The sequence below is a fragment of the Tursiops truncatus genome, chromosome 2, assembly GCF_011762595.2.
Source record: "Tursiops truncatus isolate mTurTru1 chromosome 2, mTurTru1.mat.Y, whole genome shotgun sequence".
Lineage (NCBI taxonomy): Eukaryota > Metazoa > Chordata > Mammalia > Artiodactyla > Delphinidae > Tursiops > Tursiops truncatus.
The window spans coordinates 22,459,267-22,477,029 of NC_047035.1; the positions used below are offsets into that span (position 1 = coordinate 22,459,267).

The 17,763-nt window shown below is 38.2% G+C and overlaps 1 protein-coding gene across 5 annotated transcripts in view; it reads left to right on the forward strand.

The window, feature by feature from the left end:
• Positions 1–17,763, forward strand: part of CEP128 (centrosomal protein 128) — a 439,104-nt gene that overhangs the window by 168,492 nt on the left and 252,849 nt on the right. For all 5 annotated transcript variants that reach the window (XM_033850758.2, XM_073800169.1, XM_033850760.2 and 2 more), the window contains one exon: positions 15,461–15,637. In XM_033850758.2, the coding sequence (XP_033706649.1) occupies positions 15,461–15,637 (177 nt within the window). The remainder of the gene's footprint in view (positions 1–15,460; positions 15,638–17,763) is intronic.

Consider the following 17,763-nt stretch of genomic DNA (forward strand, 5'->3'; position numbering starts at 1 on the left):
CATTGATTAGCTCTAGTAGTTTTCTGGTAGCATCTTTAGGATTCTCTATGTATAGTATCATGTCATCTGCAAATAGTGACAGCTTTACTTCTTTTTTTCCGATTTGGATTCCTTTTATTTCCTTTTCCTCTCTGACTGCTGTGGCTAAAACTTCCAAAACTATGTTGAGTAAGAGTGGTGAGAGTGGGCAACCTTGTCTTGTTCCTGATCTTAGTGGATATGCTTTCAGTTTTTCACCATTGAGGATGATGTTGGCTGTGGATTTGTCATATATGGCTTTTATTATGTTGAGGAAAGTTCCCTCTATGCCTACTTTCTGCAGGGTTTTTATCATAAATGGATGTTGAATTTTGTCGAAAGCTTTCTCTGCATCTATTGAGATGATCGTATGGGTTTTCTCCTTCAATTTGTTAATATGGTGTATCACGTTGATAGATTTGCGTATATTGAAGAATCCTTGCATTCCTGGAATAAACCCCACTCGATCATGGTGTATGATCCGTTTAATGTGCTGTTGGATTCTGTTTGCTAGTATTTTGTTGAGGATTTTTGCATCTGTGTTCATCAGTGATATTGGCCTGTAGATTTCTTTCTTTGTGACATCCTCGTCTGGTTTTGGTATCAGGGTGATGGTGGCCTCGTAGAATGAGTTTGGGAGTGTTCCTCCCTCTGCTATATTTTGGAAGAGTTTGAGAAGGATAGGTGTTAGCTCTTCTCTAAATGTTTGATAGAATTTGCCTGTGAAGCCATCTGGTCCTGGGCTTTTGTTTGTTGGAAGATTTTTAATCACAATTTCAATTTCAGTGCTTGTGATTGGTCTGTTCATACTTTCTATTTCTTCCTGATTCAGTCTTGGCAGGTTTTGCATTTCTAAGAATTTGTCCATTTCTTCCAGGTTGTCCATTTTATTGGCATAGAGTTGCTTGTAATAATCTCTCATGATCTTTTGTATGTCTGCAGTGTCAGTTGTTACTTCTCCTTTTTCATTTCTAATTCTATTGATTTGAGTCTTCTCCCTTTTTTCCTTGATGAGTCTGGCTAACGGTTTATCAATTTTGTTTATCTTCTCAAAGAACCAGGTTTTAGTTTTATTGATCTCTGCTATCGTTTCCTTCACTTCTTTTTCATTTATTTCTGATCTGATTTTTATGATTAATTCCTTCTGCTAACTTTGGGGTTTTTTTGTTCTTCTTTCTCTAATTGCTTTAGGTGCAAAGTTAGGTTGTTTATTCGAGATGTTTCCTGTTTCTTAAGGTAGGATAGTATTGCTATAAACTTCTCTCTTAGAACTGCTTTTGCTGCATCCTATAGATTTTGGGTCGTCGTGTCTCCATTGTCATTTATTTCTAGGTATTTTTTTTATTTCCTCTTTGATTTCTTCAGTGATCTCTTCATTATTAAGTAGTGTATTGTTTAGCGTCCATGTGTTTGTATTTTTTACAGATCTTTTACTGTAGTTGATATCTAGTCTCATAGCATTGTGGTCAGAAAAGATACTTGATACAATTTCAATTTTCTTAAATTTACCAAGGCTTGATTTGTGACCCAAGATGTAATCTATCCTGGAGAATGTTCCATGAGCACTAGAGAAAAATGTGTATTCTGTTGTTTTTGGATGGAATGTCCTATAAATATCAATTAAGTCCATCGTGTTTAATGTATCATTTAAAGTTTAAGTTTCCTTATTTATTTTCATTTTGGATGATCTGTCCATTGGTGAAAGTGGGGTGTTAAAGTCCCCTACTGTGAATGTGTTACTGTCGATTTCCCCTTTTATGGCTGTTAGTATTTGCCTTATGTATTGAGGTGCTCCTGTGTTGGGTGCATAAATATTTACAATTGTTATATCTTCTTCTTGGATCGATCCCTTGATCATTATGTAGTGTCCTTCTTTGTCTCTTCTAATAGTCTTTATTTTAATGTCTATTTTTTCTGATATGAGAATTGCTACTCCAGCTTTCTTTTGGTTTCCATTTGCATGAAATATCTTTTCCATCCCCTCACTTTCAGTCTCTGTGTGTCTCTAGATCTGAAGTGGGTCTCTGGTAGACAGCAAAGATATGGGTCTTATTTTTGTATCCATTCAGCCAATCTGTGTCCTTTGGTGGGAGCATTTATTCCATTTACATTTAAGGTCATTATCAATATGTATGTTCCTATTCCCATTTTCTTAATTGTTTTGGGTTCGTTATGGTAGGTCTTTCCCTTCTCTTGTGTTTCTTGCCTAGAGAAGTTCCTTTAGCAGTTGTTGTAGAGCTGATTTCGTGGTGCTGAACTCTCTCAGGTTTTGCTTGTCTGTAAAGGTTTTAATTTCTCCATCAAATCTGAATGAGCTCCTTGCTGGGTAGAGTAGTCTTTGTTGCAGATTTTTCTCCTTCATCACTTTAAATATGTCCTGCCAGTCCCTTCTGGCTTGCAGAGTTTCTGCTGTAAGATCAGCTGTTAACCTTCTGGGGATTCCCTTGTGTGTTGTTGTTTTTCCCTTGCTGCTTTTAATATGTTTTCTTTGTATTTAATTTTTGACAGTTTGATTAATATGCGTCTTGGCGTATTTCTCCTTGGATTTATCCTGTATGGGACTCTCTGTGCTTCCTGGACTTGGTTAACTATTTCCTTTCCCATAATAGGGAAGTTTTCAACTATAATCTCTTCAAATACTTTCTCAGTCCCTTTCTTTTTCTCTTCTTCTTCTGGAACCCCTACATTTCGAATGTTGGTGCGTTTAATGTTGTCCCAGAGGTCTCTGAGACTGTCCTCAGTTCTTTTCATTCTTTTTTCTTTATTCTGCTCTGCAGTAGTTATTTCCACTATTTTATCTTCCAGGTCACTTGTCCATTCTTCTGCTTCAGTTATTCTGCTATTGATCCCATCTAGAGTATTTTTAATTTCATTTATTGTGTTGTTCATCATTGTTTGTTTCATCTTTAGTTCGTCTAGGTCCTTGTTAAATATTTCTTGCATTTTGTCTATTCTATTTCCAAGAGTTTGGATCATCTTTACTATCATTATTCTGAATTCCCTTCCAGGTAGACTGTGTATTTCCTCTTCATTTTTTAGTTCTGGTGGGTTTTTTATCTTGCTCCTTCATCTGCTGTGTGTTTTTCTGTCTTCTCATTTTGCTTATCTTACTGTGTTTGGTGTCTCCTTTTTCAGGCTGCAGGTTCGTAGTTCCCGTTGTTTTTGTTGTCTGTCCCCAGTGGCTAAGGGTGGTACAGTGGGTTGTGGAGGGGACTAGTGCCTGTGTTCTGGTGGAGGAGGCTGGATCTTTTCTTTCTGGTGGGCAGGTCCACGTCTGGTCGTGTGTTTTGGGGTGTCTGTGGACTTATGATTTTAGGCAGCCTCTCTGCTAATGGGTGGGGTTGTGTTCCTGTCTTGCTATTTGTTTGGCATAGGGTGTCCAGCACCGTAGCTTGCTGGTCGTTGAGCGAAGCTAGGTCTTGGTGTTGAGATGGAGATCTCTGGGAGATTTTCACCGTTTGATATTATGTGCAGCGGTAGGTCTCTTTTAGACCAGTGTACTGAAGTTGGCTCTCCCACCTCAGAGGCACAGCACTAATCCTGGCTGCAGCACCAAGAGCCTTTCATCCACACGGCTCAGGAGAAAAGGGAGAAAAAGTAGAAAGAAAGAATTAGTAGAAGAAAGAAAGAAAGAAAGAAAAAGGAAGCAAGGAAGGAAGGAAGAAAGAAAGAAAGTAGGGAGGGAGAGAGGAAGGAAGGAAGGAGGAAAGGAAGGAAAAAAGAAAGAAAGAAGATAAAGTAAAATAAAATAGTAAGATAAAATATAATAAAGTTATTAAAATAAAAAATAATTATTAAGAGAAAAAAGAAAAAAGAAAAAAAACGGACGGATAGAACCCTGGGACAAATGGTGGAAGCAAAGCTATACAGACAAAATCTCGCACAGAAGCATACACATACACACTCACAAAAAGAGGAAAAGGGGAAAAAATCATAAATCTTGCTCTCAAAGTCCACCTCCTCAATTTGGGATGATTCGTTGTCTATTCAGGTATTCCACAGATGCAGGGTACATCAAGTTGATTGTGGAGCTTTAATCTGCTGCTTCTGAGGCTGCTGGGAGAGATTTCCCTTTCTCTTCTTTGTTCTCACAGCTCCCAGGGTCTCAGCTTTGGATTTGGCCCCGCCTCTGCGTGTAGGTCACTGGAGGGCGTCTGTTCTTCGCTCAGACAGGACGGGGTTAAAGGAGCCGCTGATTCGGGGGCTCTGGCTCACTCAGGCTTGGGGGAGGGAAGGGCATGGAGTGCGGGGTTTGCCTGCGGCAGCAGAGGCCGGCATGACATTGCACCAGCCTGAGGCGTGCCGTGGGTTCTCCCGGGGGAGTTGTCCCTGGATCACGGGACCCTGGCAGTGGCGGGCTGCACAGGCTCCCCGGAAGGGGGTTGTGGATAGTGACCTGTGCTCGCACATCGGCTTCTTGGTGGCGGCAGCAACAGCCTTAGCGTCTTATGCCCGTCTCTGGGGTCCCGCTTTTAGCCGCGGCTCGCGCCCGTCTCTGGAGCTCCTTTAAGCAGCGCTCTTAATCCCCTCTTCTCGGGCACCAGGAGACAAAGAGGGAAGAAAAAGTCTCTTGCCTCTTAGGCAGGTCCAGCCTTTTCCCCAGACTCCCTCCCGGCCAGCCGTAGTGCACTAATCACCTGCACTAATCACCCCAGTCCTCTCCCTGAGATCCGACCGAAGCCTGAGCCTCATATATCAGCCCCGCCCGCCCGGGCAGGGGAGCAGACAAACCTCTCGGGCTGGTGAGTGCAGGTCGGCACCGATCCTCTGTGCGGGAATCTCTACGCTTTGCCCCCCGCACCCCTGTTGCTGTGCTCTCCTTCGCGGCCCTGAAGCTTTCCCCCTCCGCCACCCAGAGTCTCCGCCCACGAAGGGGCTTCCTAGTGTGTGGAAACTTCCTCCTTCACAGCTCCCTCCCACTGGTGCAGGTCCCGTCCCTATCCTTTTGTCTCTGTTTATTCTTTTTTCTTTTTCCCTGTCCAGGTACGTGGGGGGTTTCTTGCCTTTTGGGAGGTGTGAGGTCTTCTGCCAGCGTTCAGTAGGTGTTCTGTAGGAGTTGTTCCACGTGTAGATGTATTTCTGGTGTATCTGTGGGGAGGAAGGTGATCTCCGCGTCTTACTCTTCCGCCATCTTCCCAGAAGTCTGAGTGTGTATATTTGGCCGGATTGGGGGAAATAAAAACAAGAAAACAGGACAAAAATATGTTTTCAATGAAAAAAACCCCATGACTTATATCCCAAAGATTCCTACTATTTAAGCAATAGAGTGAACTTGATAAATAGGGCCTAATGGATTAAAGGATTTTCTAATCAAAAGGGTTTCTGTAAGAACCATTTCTGATCAGTGCATAGGTTATGTAGGCTCTCTGAGATGCTTAGCTAACTCAGTGAATACTTGTTTTTTTCCATAGTTATACTTGTTATTTTAGAAGACTTTCTTTCTCTTTTTTTTGCCTTTATTTTCTATTATTAGTTCTTTTGGGAAATGTGAAAGCTGCAGTGAAACAATTAGGAGACAAATTTTGAGACATCTAAGGCAGTTGCAGTTCACGGGAACCTAAGTGTTGAATTGATTAGGATTTGTAGAAATGTACTTTTGTTCCTTCTCATGAAATCCTTTATTGAAATCATTTGTGAAGTGACACCTAGCAACATATTTAAAACTATGGCTATGCTGGCTGAAAACACTTAGGAAATAATTTTCTTATACAAAATGTGGATCTTTAAGAAATGGTAATTATAATTCACATTTGCAAGTGTAATTATGATGCCCATTTTTTACAGATGGTGGAAACTGAGGGCGAGGGTGTAGTATAGTGACTTGCCGAACATTGCATAGCTTGTGGTGGAAAACAGGATATGAGCATAAATTCCTTGTATTTTTCCCTTTATTTACTGCCAGTAAAATGACTCACATTTGTGTCTTTTCAATGAAATTTTAGTGTTGAATTTAAATTTAGGGTTATTATATTCAACACATTACCATATCCTCTCTTATGTTTTTTAGCCTGACACAAATTTTGGAATAGAAGTCATCAATGATTTTGTTAGAAAAGTCTAATTAAAACCTGATATTTCCACATAAAAGATATCTGTGACTGGAAAAAATGAATCAGTGTTGTTGAAATTTGTGTTTTGTTTCTAATTTGACCATCTGTTTAGGATTGCTGTTTCTTTCTCATGATGTGGAAAAATATATATGATTGTCAGATGTCTCTTCTATAAAGTATTCACTACTTTGCAAAAACCACAGTTTCACATATTTTACTAAGATAGTAGCAGGCAGAATTCTCTCATTTCCATTTTTTTCCCAAGTACAAGAAAGAAATTGAAGCAAATGAGCTGTTGACTTCTAGCATTTACTTAATGGTTACACTTTACGCCATTTTTAGGCAGACTGTGCTCTTTGTTTGGTGCTTCGTCTATTTTAAATAGTGTGAGTAGAGTAAAGCTATAGCAAACTTAAACCAGATACGTTAAATAAACACTAAGATACTATGAGTAAGTTCCTGTCAGATTTCTCTCATTTAAAAACAACAACAATAAAAATAATAATAAAATTGTCAAATTGAAGGTAACATTATAAATTTTGCATTTGCCATTTATAAAGTGCTTTTAATTGAATTCCTGATAGTCATTAAAGCCACAGTAGTCCTTACTTTCACAGAGAATTGACAGAAACACCAGTGTTTACCATGTATGAATCACTCTGCCAGGTGTTAAGAAACAAGTTTAGAATGCAAAGATGGAGTGATTGTGCAGTGCCGGGGGAGCCCAGTTATACATACAGCTGCAGCGGAGGGAGGGTCAAGATATAAAGATGTATAGAAGGACATTTGGTCTACTTTCCAGACTGGAACACAGGCGTGGAGAAGCCATTTCCAAACTCTCCTCCATTGGCAGTGACCTCTTCACCAACTATTTACACTCACAGAGGTTGATTTTAAGTGAATTTAAGGAGTGAAGTCCAAGTTTGTGTCTTTATGACCCCTGATTTGGACTTGATTTCAAGGCATTTAATCTTTAGCTGAGTGGTTGATAACTATAAGGGCTTGAGAAGAAAGAAGTCCTTTTGGGCACTTGCCTTTAAAATCCTCTATTACTAGTTTGATTTCATTTCCTTGTGAAACTGTGAGTGATACCCATCCTGTGGGTGTAGGAGTTAGGCTAAATAATAGTACCTACAGTTGCTTGTGGTGTGTAAAGCCAAGGGGAAGAGGCCACATGAAAGATCTCTATTGCATCTGTGTCAGTGCTCTGCTGGATGTTGAGCAGACCTAGCTTGCATTGGTAGACCCTAAAAGGGAACATAAGATGAATGTCCTGGTTCGTTTACATTGTGTTTCTTTTATCACCATTTAAAGCACCAATTGACTCAGTCCATTTTATCATTTAATCTTGAACAAGCAATGTTCTTTCAGTTAATGCAAAACCAATAACTAGACGGTGCTTATTGTTTACACGAGTTATGTTATTTGGAGATCTGTTTTTAAACTTTTTTTCCCATATTATTTCATAAGAATAAATACATGCTTAAGCATCCTTTAAAGAAAAAAATAGAGGAGAGGAAGAAATTCTGATGTTTTCCAAAGACACAGTAAGCTTATAAACATTTCTCTGGAAATGAATGATGCACTTTTTTTCTTTTGAAAATTAAACAATGTTCGTTCCAAATGCATAATTTGAAACTCTAGTTGTTTGTTTCCTTGTCTGTATTTTGTTTCAGAAATAGAAATGCATCAAAAGTGGCTGATTTTAAATAACGAATGTTATTTCTGTTTCCAGGCATTGACTTAAGAGAAATACATCATAATTACAAAATGGTCCTAAAAGTTAATGAATGCATAAAATACCCTTTAGAGGCATTTTTGTTTCCAACTGTGAATATTAATTTCTAGGAATGTATCCAATACATATCCTAACACCTTTTTGATTGTGCTGCCAGTGATCTTTGTATTGCTCAATATTCTCCTAGAAAAAGATACTAAAAAGCCTGAGGCAAGAATAATTTCCTTAAATGGGGTTAGAAGTTTAAATTTGAATTTCCATTTTTTGACTTCTGTTTTATGGATAACTTTCCTAAGCCTGCCTAAGACCAGGTTATAGATTGGAAAGTCTTCCACACTCAAGTTTTAACATGCATCAAATCATCTATCCTGTTTTCTAATTATGCCATTACTTTTTTCATTTAACTCTACTGTTTTACTAATGCTCTTAGTTCTTACTCTTATATACTATTAATCATAATTTCTTCCCTCCTTTGAAGGAAATAGTATAAAGTATATACTTAGAGAGGAGAAGGAAGTGTATATCTAACTCAAAAAATAGTAGCATTTTGATTTTAATCTTCTAGTAGGAATTACAATGTTCTTTTGCTTTCTAAATACATGTAAAGAACTCTCTTATTCTCTCACACATAGACCTATACGTAACTCATCAGCAAATCTTATTACCTCTATCCTCAAAATTTAATCTGATTTACTTACCACTGACAGAGCCTTTACTTTTCTGACATAAGCTTACTTTGATGGTTATAATAACCTGCTACTTACAAGATGCTTGCCCTCAATGATTTGCCTAATTAATGTATTACAAAAACAAACTTACTGAAACACAAGAAGTTATTGAGTTTAGAGATTCTGTTTTTTTTTTTTTTCTTCTTCATTGTTGTGTAGTTAGGGACTATGCCTGGCACATAGAGAATACACTAAAAAAAAAAAAGAAACACTAATGGAATGAATGGAACATTAAAGGATATTTATGTTTCAGAAAGGTTTATCGATTGACTGCTATGTGAGACACTATTAGATGCTGTGATTTTTTTCTCTTTTTTTAAATTTACTTTTTATTGAGCTAACATTGGTTTACAACATTATATAAATTTCATGTGTACAACTCTCTACTTTTATATACACTGCAGTGTGCTCACCACCAAAAAGTTAGTTTCCATCTGTTGCCATACAGTTGATTACCCTTTACCCATTTTACCCTCCCCACCAGTCTTCTCCCTCTGGTAACTATTACTTTGCTCCCTGTATCTATATGTTTGTTTTTGCTTGTTCACTTATTTTGTTTGTTTTTTATATTCCACATATGAGTGAAATCATACGGTATTTGTCTTTTTCTGACTTGTTTCACTTAGCATAATACCTTCAAGTTCCATCTACGTTATTGCAAATGGCAAGATTTCATCTTTTTTTGTCTATGAGAAGTATTTCATTTTGTGTCTGTGCGCACACACACACACACCACATCTTCTTTATCATTTATCTGTTTATGGGCATGTAGGTTGTTTCCACATCATGGCTATTGTACATAATGCTACAACGAACATAAGGGTGCATGTATCTTTTCTAATTAGTGTTTTTGTTTTCTTCGGATGAATACCTAGAAGTGGGATAGTTGGATCATATGGTAGTTCTATTCTTAATTTTTTGAGGAACCTCTATACTGTTTTCCATAGTGGCTACACCAGTTTACATTTCCACCATCATTGCACGAGGGGTGCTGAGGTATTTAAATGAAGAGGAATAAGATCTTTGCCCTAGAGGAACTCACAGTCTGTTGAGGTGACAGACATAAAAGACACACAGAGTAGTAAGTGCTACAGCAGAAGCTCATACAAAGTGCCACAGGAACATAGAGAAGGAACACCTAGTATTCCTAAGAACTGAGGTTACCTGCCATTGCTATAATAATCTCGTGAGTGATGAAGTAGGTGCATGTTATTGGACTTTCATAACAAGTAAAAAAATTCAGTTTATGACCTTCCCTTGTCCTCTTTACTCCAGAGTAGTGTTGGGTTCACAGAAGGCAAAGGATATACGGAGGTTGAATTCATGGGGACTCTTTCATATTGATCTTAACTATTGATTTTAGAATTGTTGCTTTATTGTGGTTTTACAATATTTTTGTAAATATTGTGGTTTTAATTTTTTGATACCCATCTAAGTGTTTAATATATAGCCATAATTTTAAGAAATCCATACTCGTGTACGATCTTCTGTTTTTAAGAAATGTTTGAAAAAATAGTTACATCTGACAGCAATTAATGCATTATTTATTTATTTGTTGGCTGTTTTGTCAGACAGCTTGAACTGCAGTATAGTAATTTTCCAGATTAAACTCTTTTCACATTTCCTATAATATCCATAGTAGATCCTTCTCTTTTAGTCATGCTGCAGTTTCTGCCTTGGTTGGCATTTCATGTTGTATCTTAGCTTCCTTGCAGCTGAGTCAGCTCTGTTGGCAGAAGTAATGTGAGCCTTCTTTAGAGAGTCAGATAAATGGCTTCCAGACAGATCCAATTTTTGTTCAGGATAGTTTCATAATTTGCCTTGTAATGCTAGTATCCTGGATTTAAGGCTTAGGCATGATAGTTATCTTGAGTTATAGAAATATTCTTCCTCAAAACTTTTTAGGTGATGTGTGCAGGACTATAGTTTCAATAAGCCATGCTTCCAGTAACTTTGAATTACATTGCATTAGTTTTAACTTCAGCCCTTAACTTTGATTTCTCTCTTACTGTTTACTCTCTCTCTGTCTCTCCCACCCCCTGCTCATGTATTATAGATGGCCTTGGGGCTGAAATATTGCACACTTATTCAAGTTAGTTTTCAGTAAAGGAAAAACATTAGCTTTGTAAATTAATGATTTATTTAGTGGTGTGAGTGTGCTTTATTTGCTATAATGTTTCTCTTAAGGTGTGTGAAGAACTGTTTTCATTTTATGTAATAACCGTATTGGAAATAAAGTGGGTTTTCTGGAATACTTAAGACACTGAAGGAATCTCATAAGCTTTGGCCAAGGAGATAACATTTTGAACATGCTCTAGTTTTACTGAAGTTGTTCTATTTTCATTAGGATTGTGTCTCCTTGTAATCTTTATAGCCTTTGGGAGAGTGAATGTTCTAATTAGAGGAGCACTTCTTATCCTTTGAATTAAAGGTTCATTGATTAAGCTGTGTGTGTGTGTGTGTGTGTGTGTGTGTGTGTGTGTGTGTGTGTGCGCGCGCGTGCGTGTGTGTGTGTGTATGATGACATTGTAAGTAGTATGATTTTTGTTTCCTTTAGACACAAACGTCAACAATGTAAGCCTTTCCTGTCTTGAAGTGGAAGCTTCATGAAACCTCTGCTGTCTTGACTGTGGAACCGTACCTTGTTTAGTGTGGTATTAGGTATACTTTTGAACTGAAATCTAGAGCAGATTTTATGTGTACACAGGTACATCTCCAGTGTAGAGGATGCAGTAGCCCCTAAAGGTTTAGGATACTGTGCATGCTTGATGGGTTTTTTCCCCCTTTTTTGTGGTCTATTCTGAATTTGCCAGTATGTCATATATTTTCATTTGCAGTGATAAGGCTTATTCAGAAATAGTTTTGAGTTATTCTTTCTACTTTATGACTACGTTAGCCCCCATATAAGCTACTGTTTTGCCCAAAGACTTACTTTCAGCTTCAGGTTCAGAGGATTCACTGGTAAAATAACCACTCCACACTTTAATAAGCAAGAAATAAGGAAATTTATTATATTAGTAAGTTACAGTATGAGGACAACCAATATATGTATATAGAGAGGTACATGTACATGCGTCATCAAATTGGGGAAGCCCCTACATCCAGACCCGAGCAGCGCTGGGAAATCCCTGGAACAGTGATCTGGAGTCCCAGCTGGAAGGTCCCGAGCAGTGCGTCCACCCCACGGCTGAGACTTCAGAGTACTGCTCAAAGGAGTCCTGCTCGTAACGCCAAGCCGCAGCTGATGATCACCAGCTTACGCGCAAATATGCAGCTCTGGCCATTATCAGAAATGCTTTGCTCTCTCTTCGTAAGTCTCAGAATGTCCGCTGAACTGGCCAGATTCCCAAGGCCCAGGAAGCTTCGTGACTTACTCCCTTCCTTATCTGTTGGTTTTCAGGCTTGCTAGCGCCATTTCTGCTGACCTACGTGGTCCAGCAGTTTGGCACGTAGCTCCCTTCAGGGTCTTTGTTTGGTCAAAGGCCTATTGTTGCCTCTGAAGCCTGAACAAGACTGTTACCTTCCCTAACACCTACTGACAACTTTTTTGAGTTTTTCACATTGGCTTTCTAAACTTCAGTTTTAAGAACTCAACCTTTATAGCATTTCAGTAGAGAGCACTAGTAAGGGAGTTGGGACTCAGTTTACGGGTTATTGGCTCTTTGACTTCAGTCAAGTTGCTTTGTCTGAACTTTGGTTTCCTCATTTCATAAAATTAAGCGTTGGGTTTGTTTTCTAAGGTTCTTTCTCCAACTCAGTCATGGTCTAGGACTGATATCCCTTTTCTTGGATCATATAGACCGTCATAGTCAGCTTAGGCTATCCCCACCCCCCTACCCGCTGCAAAGAAACTCCTTATATTCCCAAGACCCAGGCATCTGTGTCCATTTACGCTGAAACATTGAAGTTGGACTATCTGTGTCTTCCATGTTTCTAAATAGTCTCTGAAATACCGCGTCTTACTTCTGGTTCTCTTGAAATGTGGTAGCTTTTTGTTAATGTTGCCGTAGAATTACTGCTCCCTCTGATTTCACTAGAAGACCAGGGAATAGCCATAATAGTGCCTAAATATTATCATCTGCTTTTATTAATCTATATGCCTCCAATGAGATGGTTGATTGAATTAATGTCAGCCAGTTTAACTTCCTCCCATAGAGTTAGCTGTGCTTGCTCCATTGGTAGAGCTATTTCTGAAACATGAAAGTGGGAGAAACAGCTAATTCTTTGGGTGCCATAATTAGTGTTTAAATTGATATTCTCAAGCCAGAAATCTCAAGGAGAAATTTGTTGGCTCTGTGAGAGTAAAAGCCATATCTATCTCATTTACTCTATCCCTAGCATCCAGAAGAGTGTACTGCCATAGTAGGCCTTCCGTAAAAATTTGTAGAATGAGTGAAGAAATCAAATTACAGTTGCTTAGGTACAGAATGGAAGAGCTTATTTAACTCTTAGATTTAGGGTCTTGAAGGACATGCAGAAAGGATGGAGGACCAGTATGATGCAGTGTCTGAAACCGAGTTAAATAAAAGAACCTGGACCTTTGCCTGAAACATCAGAAGATTCAGTAGGGGTGGAGGATTCATTTATTTACTTTAATTTTTGAGTATAGCACTTAGACTAATGGAAGGATTTTGCGGCTTTGTCAATTACTCTTTTCCTTGAAACTTGAGTTGGTCGTGTAGGTAGGGGTTGGATGACGATCTGTCAGAAATGTCAAAGAAGGGGATCCTGAAAGAACAGATAGTTGAACCCACTGCTCTCTAAGGTTTATGTGAGTTTATAGCTCTGTGAGTTTCACTTCAAAGGGAGATTGGACATGATATGCTGTCTCACAGAGGATAGTGAAGTGGATAATGAAATTTTCAGTCTTTGTTAAAGTGATTTCAGCATTCTTGAGAACATCAAAATGTAGAAATAGTTTTGTCTTCTTTTTAATGAGGGAAGTAACAGAGAGCACAGAAAAGTGACAGTGGAAAAAGAAAGATGGCTGTGAGCGAAGAGAGAAAAGAAAGATCAGTTAGAACATCCTCGTGAATTGTGTGGATTTCGAGTATGAACAGTTGTCCCCTAAGTATGTCAGCAACCCCTGATAGAGTGTTTTCTTTATTAATATTACATCAGCGAGAATACTGCAGGCCTGTGTTTGTTTGGAGGCCTATGTTTGTATAGAGGAAACATAGCACACTTCAGTGGCCTTTGAGTATATAGATCTGCATGGTAGTTGATGAAATGATCTTTACAGTATTGAATTTGTCTGCAAAAAATGTTTAAATCACATATTTAGCAAAGTGGAGGAGTTTAAAGATGACTATAAACATGTTTCGTGGTCTCCTGAAATTATCAGTTTATTAAGGCAGACAGGTGCAAGACCAAATAATTATCGTATAGCTTAGTACATTTTTAAAAAAACTACATGACACATAATATACTGTGGAAACATTCTGCATTGGGAGATCAGGAGAGAAAGGAGACTGGGTCTTGAAGGATAAACTTTGAAGGATAAGATGTATAGGTGGGTAGGTACGTAACAACAATACCTACGTTCTGATCCATATGGCAGTTACGGTTCTCACTGTAAGCTAATGTAGTTAATCGAGTGGTATTCTAGTGTGTACATTTGTCTCTTGTGAGCTTAATGCACTCTACTGCTGAAACATGACTCAACTTGGAGTACCAAAAAGAAAAGAAAATCCAGCTCCTAGGTTTACAAAGCTGAGCTCCAGATTGGGATGATGTACTCATGAAGGTAAATGCTGTCTCATGACTGCCAGTTCCATTTTGAAATAGTGCAATTTCAGAGTGAGTTGTTCAGATGAGATGTGGGCGGAGGAGACATATGTAGACCTACTTGAGAGCTGAAAGTAGTTAAAGTATGAGAGAGTGGAAAGGAGGGAGATGAGGCTGGAGAGAACAGCTGAAGACAGGTTGTGAAAGGACTCTGTTCTTTTGCGCAGAGGGTGTTTCTTTCATTTTTTAAAGTAAGTTGAATTGCAAGGAAATATCATGTATGATTATTCTGCTCGAATGCCATTCCACTTTTCATGATTACTTTTCATTGAAAAATTCTTTGTTATTTTAAATTCAAGCTGGTTTGTTGGCCGTATCATCTTCCTGCTTGTGTTGTATTTACTAGGGTAGGTAAAGATGATTAGGCTACTATGTAATGACTGAAGGCATAACTAGCCAGCCATCATGACTTTTTGGTCCACTGTTTATACTTAGAATTCTAGTGATTCTGTTATTTTCCTCCAAGCCTTGTGTAATACCACTTGAATTTCTCTAATAAATTTTGAATTAAATTGTGTAATCATAATGATTGATAATTGTTTTGTCTAGGGGGGGCCCTAAGTCCTTGTAATCTCTTAAAGCAGCGGTCCCCAACATTTTTGGCACCAGGGACCGTTTTCGTGCAAGATGTGGGGCAGGGGGAATGGTTCCGGCGGTAATGTGAGCAAAGGGGAGCGGCACTTGAAGCTTTGCTCACTCGCCTGCCGCTCACCTCCTGCTGTGCGGCCCGGTTTCTAACAGGCTGCGGACCGGTAACCGCCTGGGGGTTGGGGACCCCTGTCTTAAAGGGTTCTTTAGAAACCGCTTTTCATTAAGTATATTTGCTTACTTGAAAAGTACCTCCATCTTCTATCAGATTTTCATGACTCAAAGCATTTATGCAGTGTAACTGCATTTGAAACCATAGACATTTTAAAAAACTGTTTTAATGAGGTAAAGGTAGTAGTAACACTTTTTTCTTCTCCTGAAATGAAGAAGCACTGTCTTATTTGACATTTTGCCTTTTCTAGTGTTTTACTAATATTTATTGAAAGCTGTTTTCTAATACGCTTCTTTGAGTTGGTTGTGCAGATACTACATGTGTTTCTTGTCTCCACTTAATAATTAACTTCTGTTTTTATTTCTTATCAATGCCTTAGGAAAAACATATAAACAATGAAGAAGAGCACTCAAGGAGGATGGAAGAGGCCAGATTGCAGCTCAAGGATCAACTTCTTTGTCTGGAGACTGAACAGGAATCCATTCTTGGTGTGATAGGAAAGGAAATTGATGCAGCTTGTAAAACCTTCTCCAGGGACTCAATGGAGAAATTGAAAGTAATTATGAGTTCTCATTGTGCCTTTCAGTTAGTTTCCTAATATATAATTATAAGAAGATTTTAATGCATGGTTACATGGTAGTCACATTTTTATTCCAGAGAGTTTTATGAAACAAAATAATATCTTGCATTTTTTAGAATGAGCTATTTTATCTATTGTACATTCATGGTAAGAGATAGTATGCTGTTATTCCACTGAACTGCCTGTATCTCACTCTGTAAAAGAAAATGTCTTACAAGGGAAGCAGCAGTTCTGACTAATATTACTGGCTAACATCTTTTGAGTACTAATTACATTACGGATACCGTGTAAGTAAGTACTGGTGTATGCATTCTCTCCCTTAATTGCTGAAACCACTCTATCCTTTAGGTACTCAGATTAAATCCATTTTAGAAAAGAGAAAACAAGGCTTGGAAGGGTTAAGTAACTTGCCCCTGGCCACGTATCTAGTCAAAAGCTAGAACTAGGACTTCAAACCTCGGGTGTCCAACTGTGGAGCTTAAACAAGTAACCACTGTGCTATTTGCCTTCCCTATTTAAAAAAATTACATTTACTTTCGTTTTCCTATCTTTAAAATGGCTTATTGCTACTCAATATGTAGTCCTAGTGAAATGATAAATAAAAACATGTTAATCATGGATGTTCTTAATTCCTTGAAGGTAAGCACCTCTTTTGACTCTAGGTTCTAGTACTGCTGTGTTACATACAAAGAGCATTGCAGTGCTTTAATATGGTATAACCAGAATACATTATAATTTAGCCCATCATTTACCCCGTATTTATTTCATCTGATGATATGACAGCACTCGAATTATGATATTATGCATAAAGGTTTTTTTAAACCTCTTCAGATGTTTCTTCTTATTATTTTGTCATTCATCTTTTTTCTCACATAAAATATTCTTCCCTTGGACTTCCCTGGTGGCACAGTGGTTAAGAATCCGCCTGCCAGTGCAGGGAATGTGGGTTTGAGCCCTGGTTCGGGAAGATCCCACATGCCACGGAGCAGCTAAGCCCGTGTGCCACAACTACTGAGCCTGTGCTCTAGAGCCTGCGAGACACAACTACTGAAGCCTGCGCTCCTAGAGCATGTGCTCTGCAATAAGAGAAGCCACCACAGTGAGAAGCCCATGCACCGCAACGAAGAGTAGCCCTGGCTCGCCGCAACTAGATAAAGCCCGCTCACAGCAATGAAGATCTAATGCAGCCAAAAATAAATAAATTAATGAATTAATAAAAAAAATACTCTTCCCTAAACTACTTTCCCCTCTTTCTTCCTGCTGTTCCTCTCTTCCTGCCCATCTTTTTTTTTTTTTTTTCCTTAAGTAATGTTTTAAAGAAAATCAAGTGATAATTCTACACTTGTGCCTTAGGATTCAACTTTAAAAGAAATATTTCAGCTGGTAGAATTTGGTGGAGTTGATGGAATTTCTACAATATATATTTTTATATACATTTTTTAAAAAGCTCAGACGTCAATTTGAGAGGACTCTGAGCCAAGTATGAGAAGTAATTGGCTTTAGGGGAAAACCAACTTTCAGTCCTGTTATAATGCTGGTTTATTCTTTTCCCTGTCGAATGATGCTTTATTTAGGACTTGTCTTGTTTACATATATTTAAAGCCTTGAAATCCTAATTTTATCACAAAGATGCACAGATTAACAATGCAGTATTCTGTATTTAAGAATTTGTGTCAGGATGGCTTGTTTTCAGTCAAGTAGTGATGTAAAAATGGAAACATTTGGATTGTGTTATAAGATATATAAACCTTGTTATGGCCAATTACAGGCTAAAACATAGTGTGCAGATAGCAGATGGCTTAAATATTTTATTTCTTTATGAGGTTCAAATTATCCTTCCAATATTCTGAAAAGTACCCTATTCTTTAATAGGCTTTCAAGAATGCAGTGACTGTGGTAATAGGTCTTTACACCTCTTCCCCTAGAGAAAGACTAATTCAATCTTAGTGATGGGTGGAAAGTAAATCTAAAAGAATGGAAATTCTATTAAGATTTTTTTTTAAGAATTCTTTTTTTTTCCATTGTGGATCTCTTTCCATTAATAACTTCTGTTGTTTCATTCCTATAAAATTGAAAAAAAAAAAAAGAGGAATACTCAAGAA